General features: G+C 38.6%; 1 protein-coding gene across 2 annotated transcripts in view; it reads right to left on the bottom strand.

The window, feature by feature from the left end:
- The window catches only part of LOC121375771 (transforming growth factor-beta-induced protein ig-h3-like), a 67482-nt gene that overhangs the window by 6763 nt on the left and 34725 nt on the right, over positions 1–25994 (bottom strand). For both annotated transcript variants that reach the window (XM_041503397.1, XM_041503396.1), the window contains 5 exons: positions 22072–22136; positions 13569–13734; positions 12817–12973; positions 9842–9919; positions 4361–4577 (listed from right to left, as the gene is read on the bottom strand). In XM_041503397.1, coding sequence (XP_041359331.1) covers positions 4361–4577; positions 9842–9919; positions 12817–12973; positions 13569–13734; positions 22072–22136 — 683 coding nt within the window. The remainder of the gene's footprint in view (positions 1–4360; positions 4578–9841; positions 9920–12816; positions 12974–13568; positions 13735–22071; positions 22137–25994) is intronic.

The raw sequence follows: 25994 nt of genomic DNA, 5'->3' as shown, positions 1-25994 counted from the left end.
GTATCTGAATTCTGTAATAAGTTTCATTTAAGTGACAGTTTCTAGTTCAGTCAACTAGCAGAAAGGTGCCAGAAAGCCATCCTAGAAAAGCGTCTGACACACGTAAACTAGACGGTAATGCGTCCTTTTCATTGGTTAATCGTCATTGAGAGGTTTAAACGGGAACCCACCTGGGACAACCTCTTTGCCTATCGTATTGCTAAGGCAAAGGCCCGCAGAGAGATCAGACAAAGTAAGAAAACATCTTGGAGAAAATATGTCTTCAAGTTGAATTCCCAAACCTCTGTGAAATCTGTTTGGAATAGGATCCGTAAAATCAAGGGAAAAGAATCCAGTAGTACTGTCCATCATTTGTCTGTCAATGACACAAACGTCACATCTCAACGTGACATCGCCAATGCACTGGCAGACAACTTTTCTCATAACCCCTCTTCTGCGTTCAGCTCAGATGCTTTTACATCTGTCCGTACTAAAGCTGAAAAGCAACCTATTAATTTTTCATCTGAGAATGCTGAAGTATACAACAGGCCCTTCTCTTCGGAGGAGTTGCAGGATGCTCTTCGAAAAGCCCATGATACTTCGGTGGGACCAGATGAAATGCATTACCAACTACTAAAACACTTACCCAAATCTTCTCTTTTAGTTCTTTTGAAGATCTTTAATAAAATCTGGAGTTCTGGTGACTTTCCTTCTGATTGGAGGAAGGCTATTATAATTCCTATTCCAAAGCCTGGCAAGGATCCTACTGACCCTACCAGTTACCGCCCCATCGCTCTCACAAGCTGCATCTGCAAAACTATGGAACGAATGATCAATCGTAGACTTGTCTGGTTTCTCGAGTCCCACAAATTGCTTACTAACGTGCAATGTGGGTTTAGATCCAGTCGAGGTACGGTTGATCATCTCGTTCGATTTGAAACGTTTTGTCGCGAGGCCTTCGTCAATAATCAACACCTGGTTTCAGTGTTCTTTGATTTGGAAAAGGCCTACTATACCACATGGAAGTATGGGATTTTAAAAGACCTCCATGGCATGGGCCTAAGAGGTCTTCTTCCAAATTTTATTTCTAACTTTTTAAAAGATAGAATTTTTAAAGTGCGAGTGGGATCCACGTTTTCAGATTCCCACTCACAAGACATGGGGTTGCCCCAAGGTAGCATCCTGTCGGTTACCCTATTCTTAATTAAAATTAACAGCATCGCCCAGTGTTTAAAACCTGGTGTCGATTGCTCACTATACGTTGACGATTTTCAGATTTGTTACAGGTCGTCCAATATGAGTATCATTGAGCGTCAGTTGCAGCTTTGTTTGAATAAGCTTCAACAATGGACAACTGACAATGGCTTTCGATTCTCAAAGTCAAAAACGGTCTGTATGCACTTCTGCCTGAAAAGAGGTCACCACCTAGACCCTCAGCTGTTTCTGGACAAAAGCCCGATTCCCGTGGTCGAGGAGACCAAATTTCTGGGAATTATATTTGACAGGAAGCTATCTTTCATACCTCATTTAAAATATGTTAAAAAGAAAGGGCTAAAGGCCCTAAATATTCTCAAAGTTATTGCCAGCACAGAGTGGGGAGCAGACCGTAAGGTTATGCTCCGACTGTATCGATCTTTGATTAGATCTAAACTAGATTACGGCTCTATTGTGTATGGGTCGGCACGCAAGACTTACTTGCAGATGCTTGATCCAATACACAACCAGGGACTTAGGCTTTGTCTTGGTGCTTTCAGTACATCTCCTGTGGAAAGTTTGTACGTCGATGCACACGAACCTAGTTTGGGTGCTAGACGTGCAAAGCTGTCTCTGCAGTATGCTACCAAGATAAAGTCAATGCCAAAACACCCCACCCATAACGCTATCTTTGACAACCGATTTATGAAGTTGTTTGATGCGAAGCCAAATGCAATCTGCACATTTGGTCTTCGCATTAGGCAGCTTTTATCTGCTTCCAACATTGATCTTTCAGACATTTTGGAAACACCTTCATATTTTGTTTTGCCACCTTGGTGCATAAAACCACCTAAAATTGTGTTGGATCTCGTGCATCTGAAGAAAGATCGCACGGATCCAATTATTTATAACCAATATTTTATGGAAATAAAAGAGAAATACTGTGACTACATCCCTATTTACACGGATGGGTCACGGGATGGGAATTCTGTGGCTTGTGCCACAGTTTTTCCATCAGAGACAAAATAATCTCTATGAGATTGCCTGATTTGGCATCTATATTTAGTGCCGAAACTTGGGCAATTATTAAAGCCCTAGAGGAAATCAAAACCTCTAGCTCCTCTAAATTTATAATCTATACTGACTCACTTTCGTGTCTCCAGTCTTTACAATATATGAAGCTGGAACATCCCTTAATTGGGATGCTGATACGAAAGTGTGTCTTTTTATCTATTAACAATAAGAATATTGTGTTTTGTTGGGTACCCAGCCATGTTGGCATCAGAGGCAATGAAGAGGCAGATTGTGCTGCCAAGTCTGCTTTGACTTTGCCACGTGCCAATGCTGGTATTCCCTATAGTGATCTCAAACATCACGTAAATAATTATATCTTTTCTACTTGGCAAGATGATTGGAATGGTGCGGTCGCGAACAAGCTTCATTCTGTTAAGCCAGTCCTGAGAGAGTGGCAGTCCTCCTACAGGCGGTGCAGAAGGGATGAAATAGTCTTGTGTCGTGCTCGCATCGAACATACTTACATTACCCATTCATTTATTCTCAAGAAGGATCCTCCACCTCGGTGTGAGCATTGTCAGTGTACACTGACGGTGCACCATATTTTGGTGGAGTGTAATCATCTGATCCAGACTAGAAACGATATATTCGAAGCAAGGGATGTGGTGGAATCCTTTAGATTCCACCCTGAACTTGTACTAAAGTTTTTAAAAGAAACTGGATTTTATTCCAAATTTATATTTACTTTTGTGTAATATTTGATTTGTAACATGAATTTTACCTTTATAACAAATGTGATATGTATTATTTTGTACAGCTCTTTACACTGTCTTTGACTTAACATTTCAAATTTCATGTACCACCGCACAGCTCTATACACTGTTTTTAACCTAACCGATGTATTTTTATTTTTACCATTGTATGACACCCAATAGCCGATGTATTATTTGTGCTGGGGTGTCGTTAAACATCCATTCAATTCAATTTGTGCTGTATTGGCCATGGTTAATCGTAGAGCACGCGCCCCGTCGTTTAGAAGGCAGACGGCCGTTGTTAACTGTTCATTACGTCATTCCATAATCAAAGGTAATAAATAGAGGCTATTTCATGGGGTTTTTCGAATACGATTTTTATGTCAACGAGTGATGTGTGAAAACCATATTTTCACGAATTGCGATCGTATTCGGAAAAACACCATGAAATGGTCTATTTATTATATACAGATTTCATCATTTTTGACAATATCTTTCGCTTATCCTATGGAACTTTGCCAGAATATTTACTTGACCATAAACTTTTAAAATGAAATTTGAATAAAAATTCTCTTTATTAACATTTATTTAACAATACTGCGGTGCAAACATACCTGACAACGCGATCCTCTAAAAACTCCTACAAAAACAAAACGAGTCGAAAGCCGTTAAATTCTTACACTTACACTCGATGACACTACATTGTGTCATCATTATGCAGCTTCGTATTCAATTCGTTTTATATATTTTATCGTAATTGCACTTCGTATCCCATTTTTATAGGTGCAGTTGTTTAAATTACATTTTTTATTTTTTACATTCGGTCAGATGCATTGGTAATCATCAAATTTAAATACGAAGAAACGAGACAAAGGGAGATAATTTAATCATGCACTTTTACAAAAAAGTAAATACGATTTCTATATTTTCACTGTAGCTAAAATACAGTGAAAATATGACTTTTCACCGGATATGACTTTTATGGTTTCCGTAGATCTATATATTTCATTGCTATGTATATAATAAATGATGTTATGTAATATGTCACACTGCATGCATTCCTTCAAGTGATGTAATATATATCAGCTGTGAGCAGGGTCAAGATGTCACGGTACAAAATTAAAATGAAATTAATTTTATAATAATTATACGAAAATTATAAGTATTATTGAACAAGAAAATATTTCTGGCACTCGTCCTTTTGTAGAAGGTTTTTCTGATGATTTTTCGTCTCAAGAAAATCAATCCTCAAGTGGAGCTCGCTAAAGCTCTCTTCACTAATTGATTTTCTGAAGACTCGTGTCAGAAAAACCTTCTACAAAAGGACTTGTGCCACAAACTATTATTATTCTATAGGTGGTCTAAATAAGCAGAGACATGTTTTGCGCATCGTTGGTGACGTTTTCAAAATGGATACATGCTTTGTGCGGTGTCGGCGTCTGTAAGGATCCTGTCGAGCAAGTCGTTGGGTAGGCGCGCGAACGCCTCGTTGGTAGGTGCGAGCACCGTGTAGGGCCCACCGGCGCGCAGCTGGTTGGCCAGGTCAGACGTGAACAACGCCAGCTGGAACTGGGTGAACTCCATGTCACGGAATATCTTCTCGGCAAGGGAACCCTGTGAATCCAGCGGGTGGATGACCTGAAATCATATCATACCCCGTGTTCATACTCAACGTATCACCAGCTTTAGAATGTCTAAACACATATCAACAAGCTAGCCGTAAAGAAAACCCCAAACACCCTTCTATTTAATTAATTAACAGTTAGATGTTTTTCTTTTAATGTGTTATTAATATACCTTAGTAATTTTAGCTTCTGTATTTTGTATTTGGAGATGCGCTAATGTACTAGAACATGCCTGTTGATCATCATTTACTATAAAGGATTTGTGGTAATAAAAAAAGTTATATGGTTTGAATCAAAACGATTTTATATATATGTAATAAGAAAATAGATCTTGTATTCCCCGTTCCATCATTATTTCTTAATAAAATCTGAGCAAACTTGGTATCAAGCTGGAAGTAAGAAAGTCGTATAAACTGTGATTTATATTGAACTAATTGACCACCTTAATGGCCACCATTTTATTTTAAAAGATTTCTGTTAGTTAAATAATGTAATTAATGATTTCATTTCATTGCTTGTGTTCAAAAACCCGTGTTTGGACACGTTCTTTGCATTTCTACTAGGCCTATGCCTGGTTGCAGAGATTTGATAAAATAAATAGTGGCGACCATTTTGGACGCGATCGTGAATTCCCTAGTTAGCTATTCATGGATTTGCGAGAACTTTTGATAGAACTTTTCAAAACTGTCAGCTTGTTACCAATTTGTTCCAGGTCTGACCTAATGCCCTTGGTCTATCTATTAGGATTCTAAGTTTAAAAATTAAACAAATCAATTGCTAATAGTTTTAAGACAGATGAAACTAAAATAGCATTAATTTCGAAAATTAACTAAAACAAACCCTAAATTGTATCTTAGTACCACATCTATTAATATAAAGCTGGAACATAAGTATATAGGCTAAACGTTCACAGATGGCAAATACTCCCTAGGTCGGAGAATATGCAAGCAGATATACACAACTTACATTCTTCAAGCACACATGCATTTAGTTTGGGACGAATTTCGATGCTGAAAACCTCCAAACGTAACTTAAAATGGTTAATAACCTCTCTATCACTTTTTGTATCTAGAAACACATATAACTACATACAGGTTTTAACAACACACTTCGAAAGTAAAACAAAAGAAAAGTGAAATAGTATATAGCGCCTAGGGCAGAACAACATGTCATTGAGAATTAAAATGATCTATTCCATTTGCAAGAATACAATTATTAATATGTTATTCAGCAATTGATCTTTGGAATTGTGAACGTATAACATGTTTTTAAAAAGACAGTAGCATTAAATGAGTCGAAAATATCATCATTTCATTTACACTGAAATTGAAAACTATTTTACTAGATTCTGTGACATAATTATGTTTTCAACCGATTTGATACATTATTATCAGGATTCGGTTTGGAGGATATGCATGATTAAGGTTTCAACTAAGTCAAGTTCAACAGTTAAGACAATGTCAAAGGTTTCCTTACCACACTGACTGGGGATACGGGGGTTCAAAACCCGAAACCTTACAGAGAATGTGACAGTATCATAAATATAAAACAGATAGAATTCTTTCTATTATTGCATTGACAATATAGTTCTCGTTAAAAAAAGTAATGGAATTTGTTTCAGTTTGATTAATTCTAATGGGAAAAAACACACACCAAAAAGCAACATTTTCCAAACTTGGTTCCATCGATTTTTTTTTAACTCCCTCCCCAAGGGCGTCTTAGCTTTTAGAAAAGTCACGTTTGCAACTCCATAAGTCTCCTTCAAACAATCTGTTAAAGACCGGTATTTGAAACATGTGCACATTTGTAGCGTATCTTGTTATTTCTTTACGGTTTAACGAACAGAGACATTTTACACATACCAAGGAACGTTATTAGTAGTGCTGCCAGAAAACCGGCCTCGGTGGCGTCGTGGCAGGCCATCGGTCTACAGGCTGGTAGGTACTGGGTTCGGATCCCAGTCGAGGTATGGAATTTTTAATCCAGATACCGACTCCAAACCCTGAGTGAGTGCTCCGCAAGGCTCAATGGGTAGGTATAAACCACTTGCACCGACCAGTGATCCATAACTGGTTCAACAAAGGCCATGGTTTGTGCTCTCCCGCCTGTGGGAAGCGCAAATAAAAGATCCCTTGCTGCCTGTCGTAAAAAGAGTAGCCTATGTGGCGACAGCGGGTTTCTTGTAAAAAAATCTGTGTGGTCCTTAACCATATGTCTGACGCCATATAACTGTAAATAAAATGTGTTGAGTGCGTCGTTAAATAAAACACTTCTTTTTTGCCGCCAGAAAATAAACACGAACACCATTAAAAAAAGATTTGTTTACAAACATACATAGACACAAAGGAACACACACACACACACACACACACACACACACACACACAAACACACAAACACGTGTATATACATACACACACACACACACACACACACATATGTGTATATACATACATACACACACACACACGTGTATATACATACACACACACACACACACACACACACACACACACACACACACACACACACACGTGTATATACACACACACACATACTCAAACACACACTCACACTCATATGTGTATACACACACACACACACACACACACACACACACACACAAACTCATATGCATACATACATACATACATACATACATGAACGTAAGGATCGACCGCGTAACTTGTAGACCCCATGCATGTGGTTGAGTTAAAGAGCATCCTTTTTATGGATGCGTCAGTAGCTCAGAATTGTTATATTTATGTTGATCATCACATTGTTTTTCCATTTACCATAGTTTGACACCCAATAGCCGATATATTTTTCGTGCTGGGGTGTCGTTAAACATTCATTCATTCATTCATTCAATAGCTCCGAGCGCATCGTGGTTAGTCTTTCAATTTGCGGGCGATTCGGTGCTACAGGTTCGAGTCCCAGCAACGGCATGGGACAATTTGTGAGGCCAGAAAGGATTTAATTATCCCTTGCGCCAGTGCGTTAATATCTGTGTATGTATCAGTCAACCTCGACATACATACACTATATAGATATTCATACATACATACATTCATACATACATGCATAAACACTGACATAAACTGACACACGTACAATTGCGGTGTTGTGTGTTATTATTGTTTTGACTTGTTCACACTGGATTCTACGTACGTAGCTCTCTCTCTCTCTCTCTCTCTCTCTCTCTCTCTCTCTCTCTCTCTCTCTCTCTCTCTCTCTCTCTCTCTCTCTATATATATATATATATATATATATATACTCTGTCAAAAAAGAAACGCATAGGCGAAATATTCATGGAATTATCTCTTTAATACAAAGTGGCATAGTTTCGTTATCTATGATCGTATCACAGTCACATTTCACATGAGTATGTGGCAATGTTCTTGCTATGAACAGACGGTAGTGGAGGCGTTTTCTTCACCAAACAGCGTCGCACGAGGGCGCTGAAATCAGTACCTTGTGTGGCCACCAGCAGCAGCAATCACTGCGCGACATCTCCTTGGCATAGACTGAAAAAATCTCTGAATCCAGGCACGTGGAATCCTAGCCCATTCTTCCTGCAGTGCATGTGACAGTTGCGGAAGCGTCTGAGGCTCCGGGTCACGCTGACGTACACGTCTGTCCAGTTCGTCCCATAGATGTTCATTGGGGTCGAGATCTAGCGATCTTGATGGCCATGGCAGCACATTAATGTTCTCATTCTGTAGGAAATCCATTGTTACACGTGCCGTATGCGGTCTGGCATTGTCCTGCTGAAAGAGTTCTCTCTGTCGATCCAAAATGGGAAGCATGTGACGGCGAAGAATTTCATCTCGGTAGGGTACAGCTGTCAGGTTGCCTTGTGCGAACACAATTTCACTTCTGCCGGTGTATGAGATGGCTCCCCACATCATGACACTCCCTCCACCGATTCTGTCAACTTGGGCGACGCAGTTGTTGGCAAAACGTTTATTGCGGCGTCTGTAAACACGTTGTCGTCCATCACGTCGCTGTAGAAGGCAACGTGACTCGTCGCTGAACCATACTCGCCGCCAGTTTCCCAAGTTCCACCCCTGTACATTCGTGCACCAGCGAACACGTAAATGTCGATGTTGACGTCGTAGGACGGGGCCAACATACGGTCTCCTAGCCCATAAACTAGCTTCTCGAAGTCGGTTCCGAATGGTTTGTGCAGACACCCTTCTCAAACCAGGTATGCGTTCAGCAGTGTTCGTTGCTGTGGCAGTTCGGTGACTTCTGGGCCGGTCTTCAGCTGATTGAATCTGCTGGTACCTGTCCCAGAGACGTGAAATGGTGCTCCGATGGACGTTCATGTGGCGTGCGACTGCTGAGTGCGATTCACCTAACTGAAGGCAGACTATTGCAATGTTTCTATTCGGCAGGCGTCTTGTAACTCGTCTACGTCTACGTCGAAATGGAAATGAGGCATCACTGCGAGCATTGCAGCTTTAAATAACAATCACTACCCCAATCTTTTCCCCGAGTTTCACGTGCATTCGCCAAAATCTGACCATTTCACGCCGATTTCCTGCAATTGTCGCACAACGTGCGTTAAATTTGTTTTAGAGTGCATTTGGGCATGTTGTCCCATTCCAGGAACATTAACAAACATGGTCATTCAGTAACATTTTACAAAAAGACACGATATTTTGTCAAATCAAACACTTTTCTTCTTTCCCTATCACCTATACGTTTCTTTTTTGACAGAGTATATGTATATAGTATAACCGTGAGGAGTTTGACGAGCTAGTTGAACAGTTCCAACGCTTACACGGAATCAAAGCACACGCACATATTAACGTAGCGCAGTGGGGACAGACTGTGTAGTAAGGGGGTTGGGTGACGACGCATTGCTATCCATGGATATATTGTTGAAAAAATACCATACCACTTTGACACGCCCCCCCCCCCCCCCCCCCTCCTCCCACTTAATTTTAAGGTTCATTTCGCATGAGTTGTTTAATTGTAAACAAGGGGCTGGGAAATATATATTCTTTTAATAATAATAATAATAATAATAATAATAATAATGTTCACTTTTCCAAAAATAACAACAACAACAACAACAAACAATCATGCAGACATAGAGACAAAGAACACCAAACCTACCCCTTACTGATATTGCAATATACCGTCCTTTGTTTTAAACACACACTCAGGTGGTACGGAGTCTAGGATACATTACACAATCCTCGGATGTTGATAGACTAGAGAAAACCACGACATGTATATATGAATCTCTGAGACCTACAAACTCACTTTGTCAATAACATGAACGATTCCGTTGGTAGCAAGTTGGTCTGTGCGCTCCACCCTGGCACAGTTCACCGTGGTTACCTGTAATGGCATACATCAGCGTGTTACACTTGTAAACATATCACACAAGAGTGTGTTACACTTGTAAACATATCACACCAGAGCGTTACACCTGTAATGTCATACAGCAGTGTTTCACTTGTAAACATCTCACATCAGTGTTACCCTTGTAAACATGTCACATTAGAGTGTTACACGTGTAAATATCTCACATTAGAATGTTACACGTGTAAACATATCACATCATTGTGTTACACGTGTAAACATATCACATCAGTGTTACACGTGAAAACATATCACATCAGTTTTACACTTGTAAACATCTCACATCAGTGTTACACGTGTAAACATCTCACATCAGTGTTACACGTGTAAACATCTCACATCAGTGTTACACGTGTAAACATCTCACATCGGTGTTACACGTGTAAATATCTCACATCGGTGTTACACGTGTAAACATCTCACATCAATATTACACGTGTAAACATCTCACATCAGCGTGTTACACTTGTAAACATCTCACATTAGAGTGTTACACGTGTAAACATCTCACATTTGAGTGTTACACGTGTAAACATCTCACATTAGAGTGTTACACGTGTAAACATCTCACATCAGTGTTACACGTGTAAACATCTCACATCAGTGTTACACGTGTAAACATCTCAAATCAGAGTGTTACACGTGTAAATATCTCACATCGGTGTTACACGTGTAAACATCTCACATCAGTGTTACACGTGTAAACATCTCACATCAGTGTTACACGTGTAAACATCTCACATCAGCGTGTTACACTTGTAAACATCTCACATTTGAGTGTTACACGTGTAAACATCTCACATTAGAGTGTTACACGTGTAAACATCTCACATCAGTGTTACACGTGTAAACATCTCACATCAGTGTTACACGTGTAAACATCTCACATCAGAGTGTTACACGTGTAAATATCTTACATCGGTGTTACACGTGTAAACATCTCACATCAGTGTTACACGTGTAAACATCTCACATCAGTGTTACACGTGTAAACATCTCACATCAGCGTGTTACACTTGTAAACATCTCACATTTGAGTGTTACACGTGTAAACATCTCACATTAGAGTGTTACACGTGTAAACATCTCACATTACAGTGTTACACTTGTAAACATCTCACATTAGAGTGCTACACGTGTAAACATCTCACATTAGAGTGCTACACGTGTAAACATCTCACATTAGAGTGCTACACGTGTAAACATCTCACATTAGAGTGTTACACTTGTAAACATCTCACATTAGAGTGCTACACGTGTAAACATCTCACATTAGAGTGCTACACATGTAAACATCTCACACCAGAGCGTTACACTTGTAAACATCTCACATTAGAGTGTTACACTTGTAAAGATCTCACATTAGAATGCTACACGTGTAAACATCTCATATCTGTGTTACACGTGTAAACATCTCACATCAGTTTTACACGTGTAAACATCTCGCATTAGAGTGATACACGTGTAAACATCTCATATCAGAGTGTTACACTTGTAAACATCTCACATCAGAGTGTTACACTTATAAACATATCACACCAGTGTTACACGTGTAAACATCGTCCCTCATTCAACTGTAGACCTCGTCATCAAACCCGCTCGCCATCACTCCCCTGAGACTAGTTCAAGGGAGTAATTTTTAGTCCCCGCCCTCTAGCATGTGAATTTATATGGTATCATTATGGTAAACTCGTAAATGGCTTCTCATGATCTAAGTTATGGAAGCAATTGATGATTAGCCTCAATTAGGTTCACGGCAAGGTCAGCAATGTAACCTGTCTGACTAAAACGTCTCAACTAACAGTTTCTTGCTTACGATGTTATTTCTGCACATGAAATGTGGGTGGATGTTGGGTCTTTCTTTTTTTTTCTTTTCTTTTTTTATAAGAGCCCAAAACCATTTTCTTTTAACACGTCTTTAATAGTATGCATTATTTTTTAATCTAGTGAACCTCGCACGTGTCATCAATTTTATGATTTGTGCTGTTTACATGTTTCCTTTATGTTACTAAAAAAAAGTAAAGTTTGTTTTATTTAACGACGCAACTAGAGCACATTGATTTTTTTATCTTATCATCGGCTATTGGGCGTCAAACATATGGTCATTCTGACACTGTTTTTAGAGGAAACCCGCTGTCGCCACATAGGCTACTCTTTTTACGACAGGCAGCAAGGGATCTTTTATTTGCGCTTCCCACAGGCAGGATAGCACAAACCATGGCCTTTGTTGAACCAGTTATGGATCACTGGTCGGTGCAAGTGGTTTACACCTACCCAGTGAGCCTTGCGGAGCACTCACTTAGGGTTTGGAGTCGGTATCTGGATTAAAAATCCCATGCCTCGACTGGGATCCGAACCCAGTACCTACCAGCCTGTTTATGTTACTAAAGTGTATTACTTGTGACTGTGTTATGAGTGGTGTTCATTTTACGTTTTTGAGACGTCTGTTTAATTAACAGTTATTTTTAACTCCTTGTTATAATAAGGAAGGAAGAACATGTTTTATTTAACGACGCCCTCAATACATTTTATTTACAGTTATATAGCGTCGGACATACGGTTAATGTTCACATAGATATTGAGAGAGGAAACCCGCTGTCGCCACTTCATGGGCTACTCTTTTTCGATTAGCAGTAGGGGAGCTTTTATATGCACCATCCCACACACAGGATAGTACATACCACGGCCTTTGTTACACCAGTCGTGGAGCACTGGCTGGAACGAGATGTTATAATAAAGACCTATGTAACATTATAACCTTGTATCTTCGCTGATGTATTCATTCGAGATTCTTTGAAATCTCGTCCAAAAAAATGTGCCTAAGCAATTTATTTTATTTTTAAGTTATTCTATTACTATTCATACGTACTTACCCCGAAGGCATACTTATTTATCCTTAATTTCTTGTCTTTATAAAGAGTCGTCCTCTCAAAATTCCCACGCTTACTTTTGGTGATGTTAAAACGTCCGGGAATCATATGATACAAAAGTGCTGACGGCTCATTCAAATCCTTTGGTGTCAAAGCCTTCCTTAAATATTGAAAAGAAATATTGCCAATAATTTTAACCAATGGTTAATATGCCGCGTGGATATCGCAAACTACAATGGGGACATAATTATAAAATATATACAAATTTATTGGGCCGTGTATCCCTATAGATCGCATAGGTCTACATTGATAGGTATTAAAACAACTATTCGTAACTATTCTAATATACTGAAAATGACTAAGGTAATAGAATCGCGTTATTTTCCATCTAAAAGGTACAAAACATGACGAAGCTTTGTGCACACTGTTCTTTCTAAAGCAGTGAGTAACGGTATTTACTTTTCACAAATAAGAAACCCCACTAAATCACATTAGAGCATTGATAATTACAGTACTACTGCTACAAGTACTTTTGAGAATAATAATCAGTACTAAAAAAATATTATGTCCAAACAACTACATTTATGATAGCAGTTAACCCATCGGTGATTGACGAAGATGTAGAATAACGTGCTGAGTGTTGAGATACTGATGATGACGATGACTATGATGGTGATGATGATGATATGAAGATTGCACTGGTGATTATAGTGATGGTGAGTTAAGGTGGGTGCCACGAGAAGCAATCAACTCACTTTATATGCTTTGACGCCTCTTGGAATGCGTTGTTGGAGGGTGCAAACAATGTGTAGGCTCCCTGCTCGGACAGCTGTTTAACCAACCCAGCCTTCCGGACGTACTTGCTGAATTCAATGAGACCCACGCCGTGGGCTGTGCGGTACAAATTCTCTACCGGTAAACCTATGAGAGAATAAAACATTTAAAGCTAGATACAAATTAAAAGATGATATCCTTATGTTTATTATCCAGGTACGGCGGAGCAGGTGGGTGGGGGTGGGGGCTGGGGGGGGGGGGGGCTAAATAATTCTCAAGCAAAAATATTATTGGTAGTAAATCTTAAGGCAGAAATGAATTTTACTTGCAGAATGCAGGAAATAGCATTTCAGGACATCTAGTTTTCACAAATTTACGGGGGACCATACCCCCGAACCCCCTTAAAAACTTTACTTTGCACCATTGATGTCAGTCAGGCCCTCTCACCCTCCCAATGTCTATTTGCTTCCGCCGTGCCTGCCATCTTCTGATACCACTTACTAACCATAATATTACTAGCCATATTACTGCGTTTGTTATATCAGAAATAAGCGTCCCATAGACATGGGTGTACGACCCGGGGGGCAGGGTGGGGGGGGGGGGGGGAATTGCCCCCCCCCCCCAAATTCGGGCAAAACAGTGGGGGAAATTCGGGCAAATTTTATCTTGGTAAAATTTCGGGCAAATCAACCCCTCCAGCCCCCCTAAATCAAAGAGTCCCCATACGCCCATGCCCATAGAGCGTTCTGTAAACATTAGATAAAGTAGAACAATTTGATGAGTGTAATTATTTATATAGCAGAATATAAATAACTGATTCCTTTTCACCACCGTACATTAAAACGTCAAGATAACAAATTCTTTGATCATGTTTTAAAGCTTGTTTTCTGTTTATTTATTTTCTTGCTGTCATTCATTATTCATTGTCTTTATTTCATCTCCCTGAATATTTTTCTCTTATTTTATGTCTACTGAAACCTAAGAAACCTTGTACAGGCGTCATACGCCAACTCATTCCCTGTGTTAAGATTAACAGATTGTGAAAGTATGCACAGAACAAATTCAGAAAGTGCATTCGAACGAAAATGTAGCTCTCCTGTATCCTTGCAGATCGACATCTGGACGTTCGAGAATGAACGATGTCAAGACGCCATTTGCAGGTGTGTACACACGCACACACACACACACACAAGAATAGTCTGGAAGTGCCAGTTTGGCGGACTGCCAGCGTTAATTAAAAGCAAGGCAGGTATCAAAGGAAACCCCAGCACATTTTAAACAACCGGCTATTGGGTACGGCCATTACGACACTGGGTCTGCGTTCAGAGACAGAGAGTAAAGCTAACGTTGGCAAACGGTATGATCGGTCTTCGATGTGGCCATTCTGTTTTAACGGGAAGCAGTCTATTGAACATTTTACTCTCCGCCTGGCCGGACTCGGACCATGACAAGACAGTGAGAGAAAAAACCCGATACTGATTAGCAGAAGTGAATCTGCATTTTACATACACGGTCAGGATAGCACACACAATGGCCTTTTTTTTATACCAGTCGTGAACGGAATCTATCAAGTATTAAGATTTATTTTAGAGTTGTAAAACGCCAAAGCGCTTGTTTTTCTTCCACGTTTATGTAAACACTTTAAACATATCTTACTGAACAGTTAATACATTTCTAGTAGACTTTACAATTACAAATAAAACAAGATAAAACAATTTTACATGATGTCTTAATGCAGGCCGGTAGCCAGGTTTGTAACATCCTAACATTGTAACGCCGACTGGCCCTCTAATGATTTAGTTCCATAACATAATTATCATAAAATTTAATAATGCGTGTCGCTCCTTATTTACGCCAGTGGGTTGCATAAATAGTGGGGTATCTTAGGGAAATGTCGGGTCTAGCTGGCCAAAAACACCAAGTTTGGTACTTAGAACAGTCAACTTTTTTTTTAGCGGGGGATACCCATGTTCAACTAATAGTCCTGCCAAACCCTCAGTTGCCCTTTGTAGTTTTTGGATCTTTGGAAGGTTCTAATTGAGGATCCGATGTGTGCAAACATGGTACCATTAGACATTTTGAAATATTCAACATTGTGTCCAAAATGGCTGCAAAAACACAGAACTGGCACTATCTCGGATACTTTCTCAACTATGTCAAATTGTTAATGGGTTTTTGGAGTGGAAGAATTAATTTTAAGGTACCTCAGCTTATCAATACCACCATAATTCCGCAGCGAAGGGCAATGGCAACGGCCTGTTGGGCAAATCTTGAATTATTATCGTTTGAGAAAAAACGCAAAGCATCGCTCAATATGACAAAGTTTGTGAAGAATATGTTTCCCAAAGGCACTGTGAAGTTTGTATCGATATTTTCATTCAGGGGACAATATTTCGAAATGTGAGGGAACCGGAAGTCGGTTCACGTGGTTTTTGTCTAGGTAACCAATTGTTCGGTTACGTGAATTATATTTGCGTAAGCCGTGGGTTACCTGATCGGTTACCTCAAAATTACGTTGAAATTATATTTTAAATACATAGTTCTTAGCTGAAACAAAGTTAAAACAAATACAAAAGAAAACATTTTACAAAAAAAAAAAAAAAATTAAAGTTACATTCTCTGGTTACCATATTATAACATCATGCACAAATATGAAATACAAGCTCAAATGCACTTTTAAAAAACTCGTGTGTGTTCGCTATGAACGGAGATCGTCAAAAGTATACGCTTGATTTGTCGCCAGTGCCGCCATAGCTCGGCAAAGAAAAAACGACAGCCTGTTGTCAGTTTCAGTTAACACGTGCGTTTGCCGATTTCAAATTGTAGAGTTCGTCTCAAAAAATCAAAAGAGAAATCTTGCGCTGTACGAAGAACGTTTGGTTGAGGATACGGTACTAGAGTCTTTCGTTAAAACCGGTTTGATCTTGACAACGTATTATCGACAATCGTACCTTCCTATTTCAGAATTAATATTGTATATAGTGTTAGTAGAACTTTCAAAGTTTAGTTTGTATTCTAGTAACACATTGAACATGTATATATTTTTTTAAATAAAATATACTAAAGTAAACAATGAACGTTTTCACTTCTTAATTTTACGTGTTAAAATCGACAAATTCAAACAAATATTCTTTCGTTTGGAAAGGGTAAAGTTGGGGGGTTGGGTGGTTAACGACATCAAAGTTAGAGCATATTGATTTAATAATCATCCGACGCCATACAACCGTAAATAAGATGTGTTGAGTGCGTCGTTAAATAAAACATATCCTATCCTTCCTTCCATCTGCTGTTGGATGTCTAACATTTGGTAATTTTGACATATAATCTTAGAAAGGAATCGGGTGCATGTGCAGGGGGAGGGTATTGGAGGTCGAAACCCTTACTTGCCCAAGCTTAAAAAAATTGAAATGTATTTTCTGGGGAGCATGGCCCCATATAAACTTCGCTCAACACAGTCTGTAACCCCAACCCCGCTGAAATCCCTGCACACGCGCCTTGGAAACCCGCTACATTTTATTATTTTTTAGCAAGGGATCGTTTATATGTACCATCCCACAGACAGGATATCACATACCATGGCCTTTTATATACCCGCCGATGGGGATCGATCCTAAACTGACCGCGCATTTCCCCAAAACACCTTTTTAGGTTTAAGTAATGAATAAAAATAACATATAGTCTTGAAAAATGTTACGTAAATCGAACACAGTACCCTCTTCCTCTACCCCTAGAGCGTTACGTAATTAGTAACACCCCCTTACATGTAACGCGTATGCCAACAGCTGGCCACTGTCAAAATTTCAAGGCAGATCCCCCACCCACCGACCCCTGAAAAGGCGTTGTACCATACCTCTATGGATATAAATATGTTTTGGAGATATGAGACGACCCCTCAATCAAGACAGTTAAATTTGTTCAAAAATTGCGAAATCTCACATGATCTCTTGTTGGGGAATGGGATAAGCCAATGAAAACCGAGATCGGTAGGAGCCCGTCAAAAGTGTCCCACTTTTGAAATATTGGCTTTGTTTTTGACCTGGATAAGCCAGCGTAGTGAAACCAATGCGGACTGCGGCGTCATATATGCACCAAACGTAATTGGATTTTCTGTTCTATATGCTTAAATAATAAAAATATTCCGGATACTGCCGCTTTAATGCTTGCTAAAGTTATCAATATTATAAAAGAACTGAATATCAGCCCCAGTACTGAAACAAAATATAAGGGCGTAGCCAGAAATTTTCTTAGCATTACGCACGCCAAAGGCGTGCCCGAGTGGGGATATTCGGGGGGCCTCCCCCTGTGAAAAGTTTAAAACTCAGGACGCCTGTAGATGCAATCTGAGCCTTTTCGGAGGTTTTTTCTTTGTGTTTTTTTATGATCTATTTTTCGAGTCAATTTTAAGAGGATATTTTATATAACAATTACAGACAGCTTCGACCTATTCCCGGATTTGTTTTTGCATTATGCATATGCGTACTGTGCGTAATGGGCGCTACGCCTTTGAAATATATACATAATCATTTGGAGGGATTCCTTTTTGCGTTTTGGCTATGCTACTTTCACTTTATCGATGGTACTTCTATACTACAGTGACGTTCCAAATGTTTGTTTTTTAAAAGCTCATTATGCGATGTTAGTATTTTTAAATTTTTGTGACACTTTTGGATTCCTGTTTACGTTAAAACTGTTTTTAACATGTGTATAATTATAGGCAATCCAATATTATGTCTACATATATTCCTTTAGAGATAAAATAGCAGCAGATAATTTAGCCGTCCCCAGCGGTCTGAGCACATTTATTTAAAACGTTTGGCTCGACTCTATACTGAACATTTACTTCAACTGGTTGCAAATTACAACTGTTGAAATTTATATAACGTTGTTTACTGATTTGCTGCGCATCAAGTATCTAAAATTCAGCCTAAAACATTTGTCGAAATACTAGTATGTCTGCGTGAATAAACGTCCTGTAATCGTGAAGTTTGCAAGTTTTAATTTCTGAACGTTTACAGGTCATGACGTAACCAGTTTGCGGTTCGCGTAAATTTAACTTTGCGTAACCGACACGCGAACAGAATGGCGGTTCGCGTGAAATATTGTGCCCTGTTCATTGATGTTATTGTGTCTGTGCATCAGTTGAGTATGCCCCCCCCCCCCCACCCCGTTAAAAATTGAATGACACTCCTAAGTGACACCAGGTGGCTACAGCTGTATTCGGTACATAGTAATCACATGGGCTGCGCAACAGCTTGTTCTGAATGTGCACGTAAAACCCTACGACATGACATGACATGCGCAACAATAAATTAAAATAAGTTGGACTAACACTAATTATTATTTTTTAAAAGGTTATTTGAGATCAGACCTGCTTTAATATATACGTATTTGTGGAATTTTCTTTACAGCCGACTGTACATCGTTGTAAATAGGTGTTTTCGGTTCATAGGGTGAAGTCAGTGGTATCAATATGTCTAGATAAATACCATACACTTGTGTGTATTCCTAGTTTCCGTGGATATTTTGGGTGTGGTGAAGGAAGAAATTCTCACCATGTGTGTGGAGAATGGTAAAGTTGAATCTGGTATTAATAACTTACAGGGATTGTGGCTAGCATGTAGTCTAACAAAAATAAGATTTTGTTATCTGTCTGTGTGACATTAACTCCCAACAAACGCAATACAATGTCAGGTCTTAGTGACATTGCTTCAGTCTGTCAGCTGTCTAGAAGGTACGAACAGCTCGACTGTGTAGGAAAGTAACATGCCTCAGGGAAGTAGATCACATTTTCAAATGACTAATATTTACCTTTGCTCTTATCTTTGTTTTTTCTATCTCAAAATAAGACAAAGTTTCAATGTTTGATGAATGGCCGATTGAAGTTTTAATATCAAACAAAACAGATTACTTTACAGATGTTTTCACGTTGCCACCGATATTACGACTGTTCTTTTCTAACTTTACCGGAGTAACAAACAAACATACATACATACATACAATATATAAATATTCATACATACATACATACATACATATAATGCATACATATAATACATACAATACAATACAATGCATACATACATACATACATACATACATACATACATACCTACCTACCTACCTACCTACCTACCTACCTACCTACATACATACATACATACATACAATACATACATACAATACATACCTACATACCTGCATACATATATACATACATACATACATACATACATACATACATACATACATATATATAAACAATTAACACCCCCCAACCCCCATCCAAAAAAAATAAAAAAATAAAACCCAACAACCTTTCTCAAAATTCACCTTAATTCTGATTGGATAGTTTGCATTAAATTGATATATTTAAACATTACAGAAAATCAAAAAACATAATTATAAATTCTAATCATATTGGTGTTATCTGCATTTTCATGCTGTTAGCATTCGTTAAAATATATAGGACGAGACGCAGCCCAGTCGTAAAGCGCTCGCTTGATGTGCGGTCGGTCTGGGATCGATTCCAGTCGGTGGGGGCAATAGGGCTATTTCTAATTCAGTCAGTGCACCATGACTGGTATATCAAAGGCTGTGGTATGTGCTATCCTGTCTGTGGGATGGTGCATATAAAATATCCCTTGCTACTAATGGGAAAATGTAGCGAGTTTCCTCTCTAAGACCATATGTCAAAATTACCAAATGTTTAAAGGTAGACTAAACTCCAACAAGAGCCTTATGTGTTGGAAAGATGCATACCCGGACCACCAACACATACTGACACTTTAACAAATGAAAAACGCGTAAGTTTAGAATTAATAAAAAACCGTGATTATTCCTGCTAACTGGGAGCAGCCATTTTGTTTCGTTTTTGTGACGTCCGGTGGTATAGCTTGGGGCGAAGTGACGTCAGCTCAGGTCCAACTTCTCTATTATGCACAGTATAAACAAATGCTCTAATTTACGACAAGGCGCTTCGCTTTCATCAACCTGACTTGTAAAACAAGATAAATGACTTGATAGTATAATAAACTATTTAACTAAATATATTTCAATTTGCATCAGTTATAGCATTTTTTCTTTTAAAAAATGCAAATTATTAGGCCTATTGGTAGGGTACGTTCAAGCAAAAACGACCACTCACGATACCCAAGTGATAATTTTCTTTTCTCTGGGACTACGTAATTGGTCAGTTTTGTGATTTTAGATGGGAAAGTCTACTTAATCAAGGGTTTTACAGAATTACTTACAGTAATAAAGCTGGTAAAGTCCATTACGATTTGAGGTTATCACACAATACCCTGTGATCTTAATAAAAGAGGCACGTCTTTTTAGTGTGTCTAAGAGACCGTCTAAATATACACCTGCCAATCAAGAACCACAGGTACAGGCCACGGAACGAAAATACCAATTAAGCAAGAAAACACTCCGACTATTATTTCAGTACGTGGGTTAATTTATATACAAAATATAATACAGTTATTTCAACACTTTGACAATGGTGGTTTATTTTGTATTGAAAAATAAACCACATATACACGTTGCTGTGTTACTGGGATAGATATTATTACAGAACATTGCGATGCATCTGCAAAAACCAGGTACGTTTTGTTTCTTCAGTTCGAAGACTAATTCCTGACGTGACACGTTAGGTATTACGTAACCACCAGCTCGCCAGAGGGCGTATTCACTGGGATGGTACAAAATGGCTGCGCCCGTTATATATAATAGCCGTCATATTTAACCGTTTTATTAATTAACTATACGATTATACTTGTTGATATTAAGCAATAATGTGCATTATGTATCGTTGAATATGCACACCAGTCCAAAAGCCTTGCTTTAGCATTCCTTTAACATCCGATAGCCAATGATTAATAAATCAATGTGTTCTAGTGGTGTCGTTAAACAAAACATTTTTTTTTCATTAAAATATATTGTAGCCAATACGCTCGTTTAAAGAAAGAAAGAAATGTTTTATTTAACGACGCACTCAACACATTTTATTTACGGTTATAGGGCGTCAGACATATGGTTAAGGACCACACAGATTTTGAAAGAAAACGCGCTGTTGCCACTACATGGGATACTCTTTCCGATTAGCAGCAAGGGATCTTTTAGTTGCGCTTCCCACAGGCAGGATAGCACAAACCATGGCCTTTGTTGAACCAGTTATGGATCACTAGTCGGTGCAAGTGATTTACACCTACCCATTGAGCCTTGCGGTGCACTCACTCAGGGTTTGGAGTCGGTATCTGGATTAAAACTTCCATGCCTCGACTGGGATCCGAACCCATTACCTACCAGCCTGTAGACCGATGGCCTAACCACGTCGCCACCGAGGCCGGTACGCACTAAGCTCTGGTTTTCATGCTGTAATGCCAGTATGATAGAATTTCTTTGACAAGCACACGGTTGCCAACGGTTTAAAACGCCAGGCGAATGGCATTTTCTCACTGAGTTAAAACATGGACGCATACTTACTTTCTGGACATCCTCTCTGTCCTCGGACCTTCTTATAACCAGGACAGCACTGAAAGCTTATAAATCTGATGTAAAGAAGAAGAAACAGTTATCATCGAGTGTTCACTATTCGTGAAGATAAAGAGTACACGAAATTGTTATTACTCACCCTAACAAACATAATACATGGCGATGTCACGTTCCTACCCCCCCCCCCCCCCCCCCCCCCCCCCCCCCGTTTTTTGCTGACAATCCATTGACAAAAGAAATGTGGTCAATATTCACCCGAAAATAATCGTAATAAAGATATAGTTATGTCATCGTATGCCACTTGGGACGAGAATTAACGGGTCAAGAACACTCCAACAAAATTAAATATTAATTAGTACTTTTGGCATTTGATTCTTGTTTGTTAAAAAACCCTTTTATGTTCTTATAGCAATAATGTCGATGAATAAAAATACAGAAATATTATGAACAAAGGTATGAAACGTGCAAAGAGAAATGATTCCTTCATAGATTCAGCAGAGTGGTAGCAATAAAAACAATAATTTGGACTTCTATTGGAGCATATAGCATTAACTGTTTCAACAACAATGAATATAATGCGAAACAATGCAGGACTGTACTAGCGTCTATAAATGGCTAAAATAATCCTAAAGACAGGCTAAAAATTAGTTTTGGTATAATTTGAGTGATGTTCAGGTTAGAGAATAGATACATACTTTGGGAGTTACCAGTTACCTGTTACCTATATATTTATACTAAACAGCATATATATACGTGGAACGTTCATTGACAAATTGTACTTAATAAGTATTAAGTTAATAATTGCCAAAGAGGACAAGAAAGAAAGAAATGTTTTATTTAACGACGCACTCAACACATTTTATTCACGGTTATATGGCGTCAGATATATGGTTAAGGACCACACAGATTCTAAGAGGAAACCCGCTGTCGCCACTACATGGGCTACTCTTCCGATTAGCAGCAAGGGATCTTTTATTTGCGCTTCCCACAGGCAGGATAGCACAAACCATGGCCTTTGTTGAACCAGTTATGGATCACTGGTCGGTGCAAGTGGTTTACACCTACCCATTGAGCCTTGCGGAGCACTCACTCAGGGTTTGGAGTCGGTATCTGGATTAAAAATCCCATGCCTCGACTGGGATCCGAACCCAGTACCTACCAGCCTGTAGACTGATGGCCTGCCACGACGCCACCGAGGCCGGTAAGAGGACAATAAAACCCGAAACACATTTCAGTCACCGGAATAACTAATTATTTACATTTCAGTAACCTCGTTTTATAAATACAATTTTACAAATAAATATTATCTTAGTGCATTAAAAACAAAAACAAACAACACAAACAAAAAACAAACAAAACAACAACAAACAAGAACACCCCCCCCCCCCCCCCCGAAAACAATTTAGTTACAATATATCGTTGTAAAGTTTATTTCACTAGGGCAATCAGTGTACTTGTGTGTTCGAGGTTATGTTGTATATAGTGATTTGTGATATGGCGTTATGAAGTTTATTTCACTAAGGCAATCATTGTACTTGTGTGTTCGAGGTTATGTTTTATATGGTGATTTGTGATATGGCGTTATGAAGTTTATTTCACTAAGGCAATCATTGTACTTGTGTGTTCGAGGTTATGTTGTATATAGTGATTTGTGATATGGCGTTATAAAGTTTATTTCACTAAGGCAATCATTGTACTTGTGTGTTCGAGGTTATGTTTTATATAGTGATTTGTGATATGGCGTTATGAAGTTTATTTCACTAAGGCAATCATTGTACTTGTGTGTTCGAGGTTATGTTTTATATGGTGATTTGTGATATGGCGTTATAAAGTTCATTTCACTAAGGCAGTCATTGTACGTGTGTGTTCGAGGTTATGTTTTATATGGTGATTTGTGATATGGCGTTATAAAGTTCATTTCACTAAGGCAGTCATTGTACGTGTGTGTTCGAGGTTATGTTGTATATAGTGATTTGTGATATGGCGTTATAAAGTTCATTTCACTAAGGCAATCATTGTACTTGTGTGTTCGAGGTTATGTTTTATATGGTGATTTGTGATATGGCGTTATGAAGTTCATTTCACTAAGGCAATCATTGTACTTGTGTGTTCGAGGTTATGTTTTATATGGTGATTTGTGATATGGCGTTATGAAGTTTATTTCACTAAGGCAATCATTGTACTTGTGTGTTCGAGGTTATGTTTTATATGGTGCTTTGTGATATGGCGTTATGAAGTTTATTTCATTAAGGCAATCATTGTACTTGTGTGTTCGAGGTTATGTTGTATATAGTGATTTGTGATATGGCGTTATGAAGTTTATTTCACTAAGGCAATCATTGTACTTGTGTGTTCGAGGTTATGTTGTATATAGTGATTTGTGATATAGCGTTATGAAGGGCAATCAGTGTATTTGTATGTTCGAGGCTACGTTTTATATAGTGATTTGTAAAAAATAATTTAAGTGTCACTTGGCCACTATAAATATGTGTGAAAGCTAAAAAAAAAAAAAAAAAAAAAAAAGTAGACAATGATAGCGAATGGAGAAAGGAAGGTTTGTTCTGGAAGTGTACACCACCCAAGCGCTACAAATGCCCAAATACAACAGATGTACTTAATTTACTAAAAACAACAAAAGTATATTCTCTAATTTGGTCAAGCCCCACATAAATAGAAAAGTATATTATCCTCCCTCCACACTTGAAGACGAACATGTACGAGTTCTTGTCCCACTCTATCTAAATGCAAAAAAAATTCGGACTTATGCCCTCCCCAACAAAGACTCTGTACCACTACCAGAGCTTGTGCCCCCACCCACCCCCAACTCCCCATTTGACATGAAAAACATTTTCCTCATGAATTTCACCATGCTAAAAATAAGTCTTGACATAGAAATCCAGAAATGTCCAGATCACGCGAGGAAATCTGGTACCGGAAACACCCTCTGACGTTTAAGCCACAACTCTAAAACCTTGCACTATCAGACTCAAAGTTAGCCTTAATATGCGCACTGCACACTTTTTGAGGCATGTGAGTTAAATATCATCGCTGACACAATAGCATGATTTATTCTAAATAACCGTATATAAGTATTTACTATTTTAACAGGTGGTGTTCCTTAAGTTGCGAACATACTTAACGTGGAACAGCGCCGACAACCGTTTACAAATGTTAGCAGGTTTGTTTGTTTGTGTTTGTGTAATTACCTTGTGTTTGTCGACGCGCTGCATGCAAGTCTGATCAGACGTGGCAGGTAAAGAAAATATTTCTAATTACTACTGGAATCACGTAAATAGGTTAAATTAACAGTAAAGGTTCCACCCAGCCGCTATTTACAGCTCTGCTATTTGGACACCGGTGGAATTGTATATCGTTGCTACTTGCAGTTAAATCTGTAGGCCTACGAATGGTGTTTTTATTTTTTATTTTTTTTAAAGTTTGCACCTGTACAGTTGATATGGAGACGAACACCGAAAGAACTAAACCATCCAAGAAAGACGCCCATTAAAGTAACATGACCACGAGCATTAACGAACATAAACAATTGCTAAAAATAATAAAATTGTTTTAGAAAAGATTTTTCTTAATTGTGTAAAATTATCCTAAACTCAAAGAAAATAACCACAGACATAGCTGTGCTGTTAGAACTTGAAGTTCTATTTCTGTTCTTTGTAAATGGAGACTTACTGTAAAAGTTAAAATAGTTAACAATAAAATGTACAAAATACGCTATTAGCAAGGGTGCAGCATAGTATAAATGAATTGTTCAAAAGTCTTAACACCAATACTGAAAAGGCAGACTTAACAGTATCCCCCAAAGAACGACGTGTGTATTTGTAAATACTTGTCTGCCCTTTCTGTCGATATACTGGATGACGATTTTAAAGATGCATTATCGTACTTGGCCTTTTAAC

Source organism: Gigantopelta aegis, chromosome 6, assembly GCF_016097555.1.
Source record: "Gigantopelta aegis isolate Gae_Host chromosome 6, Gae_host_genome, whole genome shotgun sequence".
In the NCBI taxonomy this organism is placed as follows: domain Eukaryota; kingdom Metazoa; phylum Mollusca; class Gastropoda; order Neomphalida; family Peltospiridae; genus Gigantopelta; species Gigantopelta aegis.
This window is presented reverse-complemented; position numbering and strand designations above follow the sequence as displayed.